At 45.1% G+C, this 12009-nt stretch overlaps 1 protein-coding gene across 3 annotated transcripts in view; it reads left to right on the top strand.

The window, feature by feature from the left end:
• Window positions 1–12009, top strand: part of TMCC3 (transmembrane and coiled-coil domain family 3) — a 290647-nt gene that overhangs the window by 253792 nt on the left and 24846 nt on the right. For all 3 annotated transcript variants that reach the window (XM_083182412.1, XM_083182413.1, XM_083182414.1), the window contains one exon: window positions 5921–6834. In XM_083182412.1, coding sequence (XP_083038538.1) covers window positions 5921–6834 — 914 coding nt within the window. The remainder of the gene's footprint in view (window positions 1–5920; window positions 6835–12009) is intronic.

Genomic DNA, 12009 nt, shown 5'->3' with positions numbered 1-12009 from the left:
AATTTTTTTGGCAGGGGGGGAGCTAAATTTATAGTTACGCCACTGACTGTTTTGTAGATCCATACTATGCTGTGACACCTGTATGCTGCAATGCTGTAACCCTCCTTGCTTATGCTGGTTACCTGGTAAGCTATTTTGCCTGCTACAAATAAAGACCAAGTGGGGTATTCAATCCAGGGTCAGGACTGTTGGTCAGTCCTGACAGCCGTGACCCTTTTAATTTTCCTCCACTGCATATCGGCAGGTGGGATTTAATGTCCTACTTGCTGATTGGCAAAAAGGATGTGGCCGCGAGATACGACTGTGGATCGTCGAGATACGGCCGGGATCTTGACAATCAACGTCCATTCTCAGCAGAATGGGCCCGGCAGCTTTTTAAGTCGGGGCGTTCTGGCGAGATGCCTGTTCAATGCTGTTGGGAAAGACAGCATTGTATAATCATTTCCCCCCATCGGAAATAGTGGCGGGGATTGAATATCCCCCCGAGACTTCATCTTATCCAGTGTATGTGATTCCTTTTCACAATACCTTATACCTCTTTCCCACTGGGAGTATACCCAGGTCGTGGCTCAGTGGAAATATTTATTTATTAACAGTTTCTTATATAGCGCACACATATTCCGCAGCGCTCTACAGAGAATATTCAAACATTCACATCAGTCCCTGCCCCAGTGGAGCTTACAATCTATATTTCCTACCACATGTACATGCACACACAGACATTCTAGGGTTAATTTGTTGGGAGCCAATTAACCCAACAGTATATTTTTGGGTTGTGGGAGGAAACCGGAGTACCCGGAGGAAACCCACGCAAGCACAGGGAGAACATACAAACTCCGCACAGTTAGGGCCATGGTAGGAATCGAACCCATGATCTTAGCACTGGAATAGGGTCCTTTAAAAAATAACCCATATTCATTAACTCACAAATCAGCCTGGGCACATGTTGACCTACACATGGTCTACAAATTATACCACACCCTTTAGTAGAACATGAATCCACTCAAAACAATCAGTGATAAGCCAGACATATATGTTTATGTAAAAGCAGTGCAGATTTTTGATGATAGGCTCTTTCTTATAGGTAGGAGCTTTCTGGTAGTCCTAACTGCATGAAATGCTCTATGTAAAATGCTATTTTCAGATCCTTTAATTAAGATGTTGTTATTGACATTTACCCAGTAACATCCAGTATTTATCTCTAAGCTATAATTAGTAAGGTGGCAAGGCATAGTCTACCAGGTGTACACTGACACGTCAAACACCAGTTACAAATAACTAAGGTGTAGCCCTGAGCTGTCTGAAGCAAGTGATTAGAAGATTTGTTTTTCCCCCAAGTATAAGCGACCTGGAATTCACCTAAAGAGAAAAAATACACTTGTAAATACTGCTGTCAAAACATGTTTTCTACAAAAAGATGTTTTATGAAGGGTTCACAAACCCCTAAAGTAGATTTATGCTGTGCTGTGTTATCCCTAGCAGTGCTAGACATTATTGTTGGTAATGTTTCCATGAGCTAATATGAACAGTCACGAGATATAGCATGTTAGACCCTGCTGAATACAAACAAGGGAATTCGTCAGCCCGGAAACTGATCTATGCACAGAATGGGAGACTTGTATTACATTAGCACAGGAATTGTATTACCTGACGCATTCTGCTGCCTCACAGTATCGGCTTTGTAAAGAAGTTATTTCCTTGTGTCACAATGCTGAGTACACACTAGGCAATATGTTGCCCGATCTGGCTGATTGGACCAACGGTTTGTTGACATGGGTGCATATTAGGCTGTGTGTATGCCCTATGTGTGCCCCCAATGTCATTAGTGATGGTTGGTTATGCTACAGACAGAAGATATCTCTAGAGTTACTGTACTTCAAAATGCAGCATGGCATCCCCTCCGTCACCCCACTGCTTTGGAAAGTTTGTATGCCCGTTGGATTGACTGACTACACTTCGTCTAGGGCAGTGGTTCCAAAACTCTGTCATCAAGGACCCCCATCAGTGCACGTTTTCCAGGTGTCCTAACAGATTCACAAGTGAACATTGAGCTCCGCTTCTGAATCAGACATAGGAGATCATAGACTCTCTGTATCTGCTATAGGGCTGGTGAAAGCTGTGATTGAACGAATGAATGGCATATAAGGACACAACAATCGATATTATGGCATGTAAAACCACTAAATGGTGGATTTCGTGGGCCACACTGATGTACACACGGAAAGGCATTTGCAGACAGTTACAGATGGACAACCTCCAGCAGACGCTGCTGCGTGCCACTCAGAATCAGGCGCTTTTTGTTATTGGATTGTATATCTAAGTGCACTGTGTGTATATTAGCTACAATTCCTGTCTGGTCATGTTGTATGAATGTTATGATGATTTATGTATTTGTATTCTAAGTACCACATGAACAAATGTTCGCCTACTGAATAAACCTCAATGGTAAACATCACGTCAAACATGCAGAAAGATTTAGATCAATTCTGAAAATAGAGACATACCTGTGATAATTGGGAAAATCGCTGAGCTGAAAAATGCTCAGTGCATACACACTGAGCGTTTTTTTTGCCCATTTTGGCAATTTTTTCCCCATCGGTGGGCGACCTTTCCATAGCAGGATGTACTACCAGCAGATGATCGTCCGAGCCAGCGATGAGGCAGGAGCATGCTGGCCTGTACACACTGGGCGGCTATCGCTTTTTGAAACCTATTACATCTGGCCCACTATTGCTCTCTACCATTCTGAAAAGTGTCAAGCAAGCTCTCATCCTAATCTTTCCATTTCTGTGCTAGAACACTGACTCCCCTCAAGGTGTCTCTGTGTCTGAGGGTCCCTAACAACCCAGACCTATACCCAGTATTAGGGACCCCCAGTGACACAGAGACGCCTTGATATACAGCCTGGGGGGCTTAGCCCTATATCTGCAGATATAAGCAACTAAGATCTCTGTATTATCTGATTATTATTTAGATATTTCTCACTCAGTCATTTGGGATACAAAATGTTTTTTCCTAACCAGAATTACCCCTCCCTTTTAGCACCTGAGTGACCTCACAATCTGATTGAGCAAGTTGCCAATAAATGTCTTGTGTAGTTTTAGAGAGGCATAGATGGGTCAGCATTAGGAGGGATTGCTGACTCCTGATTGCCATTGGAGAAGCCAGGGGTATCTCCAGCTAAGCTGGCTCTCAGATGTTATACGCCATTATCATGTGGCCTTACATTGGGCTATTAGACCCAGACATATTTGTTATGGTTTATGGTATGGGTTTGGGTTTACCCATACCCAGTATTGGGGACCCCCAGTGACACAGGGCCACATTATACAATATCATTTACAGTATAAGTTTTTTTGGTACTTATGTAATATCTGGGCGCCCGATTTTTTGATTGTATGCCTTAACTTAAGGCATACATTCAGATGCGATGGACTCGTGTGTGATGGGTCCATCGCATGCAACCAAATCGCATGCGATGAACGTGATTTTTACATTGGTTTCAATGTTAAATGGTCCCTGAGACCCGATTTTTACATTGGGTCCAATGTTAAATGCCCCCCAGACCCCATTTTTTATTGTATACCCACCCTGTTCATACCACCACTATCCAAGTGGGCATGGAGTTTATATTATATAGTGTGGCGAGCCCCGTGAGGGGACGCGGAATACATTTTAAGTAATCCACGTCCCCTCGCGGGAATAAATTTTAAGTAATCCGCGTTCCCCCCCCCCCCCCGAGACACGCTTCGGGCTCGGTGGATCGCTGCGCTCGCCACGCTATATAAAATCAACTCCATGCCCACTTGGATAGTGGGGGTATGAACAGGGTGGGTATACAATTAAAAACGGGGTCTGGGGGGCATTTAACATTGGACCCAAAAAAGTACCGTTTTTTTAACCGACGTTACAAAAGGGGCATGCCCGGGCTGCGCCGTGATGAAAAGGGGCAGGTCAGGCCACCGCCGTCGTCACAGAAGGAGGCTTTGCACTGCCGGAGAAGCGCCAGGCATCACTATCTACAGCAGCGCCGGGCTTCCTTGGTCTCGTCTGCAGGGAGAAAGGCAGGCTGTTTTAGAGGGGTGCTGCCAGAGTGGCAGGGCACATTTTGCCATTTAAAAATTGGGCAGGGTGCAGAGCCCCGCTAAAACAGCCTAGAGGGAACACTGATTCCCTAGAGCAGGGGTGGGGAACCTCAGGCTCGGGGGCCGTATGCGGCCCCCCGTAGCCGGTCTGAGTGGGCCACCCACCCGCCAGGAGGCTTTGCCGGGAGTTGAGTACAGGGGAATTCTCGTGAGAGGACGGTAGTTCTCGCGAGATTCCTCTTAATCAACAGCAGCCGGAGACTGTCAGTCCTACTCAGCGGCAGCAGCCGGAGCGTGGGATGGCTGCAGCAGGACAATTTGTAAGTGAAATTTTTACATATGGCCCCCGAAGGATTTTTCCCCATAGAAACGGCCCTTGGCACAAAAAAGATTCCCCACCCCTGCCCTAGAGTATCAGTATCTTATCTACAGCACCCCTAGGCCAAAAGGTTCTTATTGATAAAAATAAAATTAATACATTTGTGTTTATAGGTTATATTTAGATTGTGGGACAGGATTTCATTTTGTTTGTCAACATATTTTACGATTGGCATCGAAAAGCGTTGACTTTAATTTGAATTGGTCCTGGTCCTGGAACACCACAATGATGAGTGTGGTTATATCTGTACATCTACTACTATCTTTGTATGTTAAACAGACCTTTTAGCTATGCAATGCCATGGCATGACTTTGTAGCACCAGATGTCATGTCACCCCCCCCCCCCCCCCCATATCCGGGCAGGTCCATGTTTTGCGGATGCCTGTGATGGAGAAAATCCTACTTGTAAGAAACCTCAATGAGCCAAGTCTCACCAAAAAGTATCTGAAGCTGCAAGTACTGTAAGTGATTTTTAGCATGGTGGATTTTGTTGATTCACTAACAAAGCATATATCATTGATGTCTGTACCCATCAGCAATCAAAAACGCTGATTGACGGTTTGTCGTTGGGAAATCAACTGACTGATGCAGGCCGGCACTTCTCCCATTTTCTGCTTCATTCCCAGCTCCGAATTAGCATTATCATACATTCTATAGCTATATCTCACATCGCAGAAACTAATCTGCATCCTTTTATACTGCTATTGATGAATAATGTAGTTTGCATAGTAAATATTCAGGAAAACCTAACGCTATACCAGGCGCATGCATGTAATTAGTACAGAATTAATTTGTGCTAGTGGCAAAAATTATTTTTGCTTTGTAGTTTGCATGTCCTATTTGTTTTACACATACTCCCAAGCATTTTATAGATTTCCATCCTTTACTGTACTATCTAATCAGACAATTATGTTAAGAAAACATATAGTATTTATGGGGCCTATACACCGGGCGATTTCTGCCCATTTTCTAAGCAATCTCACTAGACTAGTATTCCCGCTTGGCTGTTTTAGCGGCCTGCCCCTCTCGCAGCGACCAGCTAAAACAGCCTCACGGGGAAGCCCAGCGTCGCCATAGACGGCGATGCCGGGCACTTCCCCGGCAGCATAGTGACTTCGGAGGGGCCGGGCTCGCCCCCTTTGGTGACGCCGGCGGCCGGGCCCACCCCCTTTTATGACAGTGGCGGCCCTCTTGTGATGTCGGCGGCCCGGGACCGCCCCCAGCTTCCATAAAACGCTGAAACCAATTGCTTAGATCGCAGTCCAATTAAATTTAATTTCTAAATGAGCGGTAAGTATATAAGCATTACATATTAGATCCAAGATTCTGCATGTGATCTCTTCTTTCCTCAGATTTTTTATTAATTTACAAAGAGATACATATTATCCGTGGCACATAAATATGAACATGGATACAATCCAAGTCTTTAGTAAAAATGTGCTCTCCTCTTTCCTAGGTGGACAGGTCTGATATGAACACACTCAGTTTGCCTCTAAACATCAGAAGAGGAGGCTCCGATACCAACCTTAACTTCGATATACCGGATGGCATCTTAGACTTTCACAAAGTTAAGCTCTCTGCTGACCGCTTGAAACAAAAAATCCTCAAAGTCACCGAACAAATTAAAATTGAACAAAGTGCCCGTGATGGCAATGTGGCGGAGTATTTGAAACTAGTAAATAGCGCTGACAAGCAGCAAGCAGGTAGAATTAAACAGGTATTTGAGAAGAAGAACCAGAAATCGGCTCACTCGATAGCACAGTTACAGAAAAAACTAGAGCAGTACCATAAAAAGCTAAAGGACCTAGAGCAGAATGGTGCTACAACCAAAAGTACAAAGGATATTTCCAAAGACAACCTGAAAGAACTGCAACATTCTCTAAAAGAGGTGAACATCAGTTCTCGGCCGAATGCACCATCGGATGCTTGCAAAATGGGTATGCCAGGCGTGTCTTTGACTCCACCAATGTTTGTATTCAACAAATCAAGAGAGTTTGCAAATCTAATTCGTAATAAGTTTGGAAGTGCTGATAACATTGCTCATCTCAAAAATAGTCTTGATGACTTTCATCCAGAAAGTAATCCCAGGAACCTCAGTGGTAGTGCAACAATAGTGGCCAAACCGAAGTATGTAAGTGATGATGAATGTTCTAGTGGGACATCTGGGTCTGCAGACAGCAATGGAAACCAGGCATTTGATGCAGGACGGACGAATACTCATTTTAGTCAAGATCTTGCTATGTTTCTAGATGAGCTCCGAGAAATACGAGAAGCTCAATCTCAGCTCGTTGAAGACATTGGGACACTTAAAGTGCAGTTTAAGAGAGACTATGCCGTTATTTCACAAACCTTACAAGATGAAAGATACAGGTAACTGCCAATTATAAGCCATTTTTTTTTTATTGAAGCTTAAATTGCATATATTGCAACTAAAAATAATTGCTACAGTACAAGTGTGTTTTTATTTTCATTGAAGCTTTAACATGTAGTAATACAATTATAAGTACAATTAAATAGAAAACAAGTAATTATCATCTGCATTGAAAGCAGAGTATAACCAGTATGGTTTTATGTTTTTACAATTGGTTAAAACTAAGATTTATTTAGCAGTTATGTTAAATTGATTATATCGCTGCACATTTAATTCACAGCGATCAAATATTATATGCAAGTTGAAAATGAAAAGATTATAGAGTCCTTCCTATGGGGTTTTGATAAAGAGATTCTCAGTATTGATCATGTATTAATCAGGAGCCCGGAGCTGCCATTTAATTTCTGACTGCAAGTTGGAGACTTTCCTCCCTTCTAACATGGCAAACTGCTGCTTATAAATGGTAGATGGACTGATAGGCCTATTTATATAAGCATAATACCTTCAATCATTTGTACATTTTACCCCACTCGTGATATGCAACATTTGTTATACGGCAATGGCCAATAGTGTCATAAAAATAGACTGTGACAAAATGTTTACTTTGACCTGCAATAAGTACATAGTTCTAACCTGTGACTTATTTGTCCTGTGACTCACAGCAATTTGAACCAACCTGAAGAGTAGTGAATTACCACTGTATCAATATCATTATTCCCTAGTGACAAAGTAGTTAGGTACATGAAAGATGAAGCTCACTTTATTATGTATTACCGTTTCATTCCATGTGACTTGCTTCGGCTAGACTATTGACTATGCAAACTTCAGATTACCTTGCTAGGCAGTATGACTACATGTGTTTTTTTTTTTATTTTATTTTTTATGTTTTTATAGATTTAAATAGGCTATAAGCTAAAGGTTTTGTGTTTTTCTTTTCCCTAGTTAGCCCAGTTTAACATTTCTTTTTGTAAGAAGCACTTTTAGATATGCGTGAACAAATGAAATCCTCTGTATTGAGCAATTTGCTGCAGGGTGTGCAGTCTGAAAGTTGACCTGTTCTGAATATCGACATGCACCATGCTGGCAATGCCAGAATGTCTAGTGTAAAGGCCCCAATACACTAGGGCGACTTGTCCTGAGGACAAGTCGCCCCTGATTTCCCCCTGAGCTTCCCCGGCAGCTCCCCGGGGGAGCTTGATAAGATTGGCACTTGATGTGCCATTTTTTACATGTGATAAATCGGTTCGATTTATCACATGTAAACCCGGGGAACAGGGGGGGGGGCTGCAGAACAGGGCTGCTGGTGGGGGGCGCTGCTAAGGCAGTGTGCAGGGGACGCTTCGGGGGACAGTGACAGCCGGGCAGGGGGAGGCGGGAGCTGTCAGTGCTGGAAAAAAAAAGCCCATACAATGAATGGGCAGCCTGTGATTGGCTGAGCGCTCTCTCAGCCAATTGCTGACTGGCTGAGAGAGCGCTCAGCCAATCACAGGCTGCCCATTCATTGTAGGGGCTTTTTATTTCCAGCGCTGACAGCTTTTCCTGCCCGGCTCTTGTACTGCCAACTCTGTGTCCCCCGCAGCGCCCCCCTGTCTTACTAGCAGCGCCCCCCCCCCCCGCATTGACGGCTCTCGGCTCCCTGCGGAGGTAGTGCAGGCGGGGACCGCAGGCGTCGCAGAGCAGAGACTGTCGCGCAGCGGGAGAATAGAAATAAATCTTATTCAAAAGACCGGGCGGCCGCTGAGCTCAGCCAATCAGCGGGCGCCCGGTCTTTTGAATAGGATTTCTTCCTATTCTCCCACCGTGCCAACGGTCTCTGCTCTGCGACGCCTGCAGTCCCCGCCTGCACTACCTCCGCCGGGAGCCGTCAATGCGGGGGGGGGCGCTGCTATAAAGATATATCGGATCTGAACATCGTGGGTGCAAATCACCATCGATGGGCAGCATGAACATAATCATGCTGCCCGACACCAATGCCCCCTTAATTTTTTTGGTTGTCACATACTATTGGTGTGGGACAGCATGGTAATGCTCATGCTGCCCACCGATGGTGCAAATCACCATCAATGGGCAGCATGAACATAATCATGCTGCCCGACACCAATGCCCCCTTCATTTATATTGAGCCCACATACTATTGGTGTGGGGCAGCATGTTAGGAAAAGGGTTTTGGTTAGAATCTGCACACAAAGAAGAGAAAAATGGTTTTATACCCTTATTAATTCTGGGTATTGTCCGCTCTATTTGATTGGCGGAGGGTGCTATCCTGTCGACTAAAGGCAATGGTTACAAGAGAAAGAGAGAAGGTAGTCGTGGCGGATGCACACCGTATCCAAATTGGATTATTTATTTAATCTTAATGATTCATGATTTGTATTTAGATCTTGAGTGGGGAATCCCTTTAATCTTTATTGGGGTTTGGGATTCAGGAAATACCCACTATAGTATGGCGAAATAGAAGAGGTTAAAAGGTTTCTTTACACATAATACATACATACATTTGGTGACGAAAGATAGAAATAAGTGTATATAATGGTTTAAAAATATAGGCAGACCTGGCTATATGGTGTGGTGCCTGTTTATGAGCTCGAGATATGTCTCTCCAGATTACACGGTATATAGGAATTTATTGCCAATGTTGGCTTATTAGTACAGGTCGAGTATCCCGTATCCGAATATCCGTTATCCGAATTATTCCGAAATACGGACATTCCAGAAAGTGAAAAAAAATTTTTTTTTTGCTAAAAACTCACTGGGGACATATGTAACAGCATCACTGGGGACATGATATGTAACTGGCACTATATATGTGCAAGACAATGATTGCTTGGCATTCAAATTCAGTGCTGAGATAGTACACACATTTTGTTTCACGTTTTGAAACCTTGTTTTTTGAACAATTAAAATATGTTTGTGTGTATTTTATGTGGTAATAAAATATATTTGTGTGTATATTATGTGTTTATACAGCATAAATGCAAGATACTTCAAAATACATCATTGAAATATTAAAATATTCCGAAATACGGAATAATCCGTTATCCAAAATTCTCCTGGTCCCGAGCATTTTGGATACGGGATACTCAACCTGTACTCCATTCCGTGTAACTATACTGGACCTCAGGTGACCCTTGGTTTGGGGGAATTATTCCAAACTCTAACAGTCCGTGGTATATGTTTTTAATTTTGCCACAGGGTAGGGCTGATCTTATATACTAAGCTGGGTTGCAGTGTTATTAATTTGCCAATGCAGCCTGGATGTATGGACTGCTGGTATTGGTTTTTAATCTCCAGTTATTTCCTGGGTTTTAGTATGCAGTGTTTATAATGACACCTGCTGTTATGAAAACCGATTTAATACAGGGTTTTATGTAACCAGGTTGAACCCTTAGGATATACTGCAACTGTAGCGTTTTTTTTGTATATATATATATATATATAACACGTATGTTAGAGAGCTATTGGTTTCCCTTTGATGTTCATTTGATATTGTTAGTCTACCATACACAGTATAATACTGCCACCTACTGGTGTGGTGACCAATGCAGAAATATCAATGACAGAAATGGGTCAGCGAGTATGAGCTTTAAAAAGACAAATCTATTGAACAGTATAACGAGGGCATAATTCCTCCTCCACACACATATAATCCACTGTCTAGCGCTATATAAACTTGATAGAACACGTGTTTCGCACTGGCTTCTTCAAGCTAACCGGGGGAGCTTGATAAGATTGGCACTTGATGTGCCATTTTTTACATGTGATAAATCGGTTCGATTTATCACATGGGAACAGGGGGGGGGGCTGCAGAACAGGGCTGCTGGTGGGGGGCGCTGCTAAGGCAGCGTGCAGGGGACGCTTCGGGGGACAGTGACAGCCGGGCAGGGGGAGGCGGGAGCTGTCAGTGCTGGAAAAAAAAAGCCCATACAATGAATGGGCAGCCTGTGATTGGCTGAGCGCTCTCTCAGCCAATTGCTGACTGGCTGAGAGAGCGCTCAGCCAATCACAGGCTGCCCATTCATTGTAGGGGCTTTTTATTTCCAGCGCTGACAGCTTTTCCTGCCCGGCTCTTGTACTGCCAACTCTGTGTCCCCCGCAGCGCCCCCCTGTCTTACTAGCAGCGCCCCCCCCCCCCGCATTGACGGCTCTCGGCTCCCTGCGGAGGTAGTGCAGGCGGGGACCGCAGGCGTCGCAGAGCAGAGACTGTCGCGCAGCGGGAGAATAGAAATAAATCTTATTCAAAAGACCGGGCGGCCGCTGAGCTCAGCCAATCAGCGGGCGCCCGGTCTTTTGAATAGGATTTCTTCCTATTCTCCCACCGTGCCAACGGTCTCTGCTCTGCGACGCCTGCAGTCCCCGCCTGCACTACGTCCGCCGGGAGCCGTCAATGCGGGGGGGGGGGCGCTGCTATAAAGATATATCGGATCTGAACATCGTGGGTGCAAATCACCATCGATGGGCAGCATGAACATAATCATGCTGCCCGACACCAATGCCCCCTTAATTTTTTTGGTTGTCACATACTATTGGTGTGGGACAGCATGGTAATGCTCATGCTGCCCACCGATGGTGCAAATCACCATCGATGGGCAGCATGAACATAATCATTCTGAGGGACACCAATGCCCCCTTCATTTTTTTGGTTGTCACATACTATTGGCGTGGGGCAGCATGGTAATGCTCATACTGCCCACCCATGGTGCAAATCACCATCGATGGGCAGCATGAACATAATCATGCTGCCCAACACCAATGCCCTCTAAAGACAGCCTATGCACTTACTGGCTAGTGCGGCTGTGGGGCGCGCAGGAGGTGTGGGTGCTGGCACAGTGGGGGGGAGATTTGCGCAGCAGCTTCTGTGCTGTATGCGCGGGCAGGGATGGAGGAGGAAGCAGGGGGGGGGGGGCCGTGTGTCACGCTGTGACAGGGCGGGTCCCGGCCGGCGTGTCATGCTGTGACAGGGCGGGTGGGCGGGTCCCGGCCGGAGCTGGAGGCTAGATGTCTCTGGTGCACAGTGCTTTGTGCACCAGCGACGAGCAAGTTTTAGGCAGAATCGGAGGAGCAAGCTCCTGCGACCAGCGACCATGAAGGGCTGGCCGCGGGAGCACGCTCCCAGCCATTTATCGCTGGCTGCACATTAAATCACTGGCAATATGGTCGCTGAGCGACCATTTTGC

The sequence above is a fragment of the Crinia signifera genome, chromosome 4 (genome assembly GCF_055691185.1).
Source record: "Crinia signifera chromosome 4, ASM5569118v1, whole genome shotgun sequence".
Taxonomy (NCBI): domain Eukaryota; kingdom Metazoa; phylum Chordata; class Amphibia; order Anura; family Myobatrachidae; genus Crinia; species Crinia signifera.
This window is presented reverse-complemented; position numbering and strand designations above follow the sequence as displayed.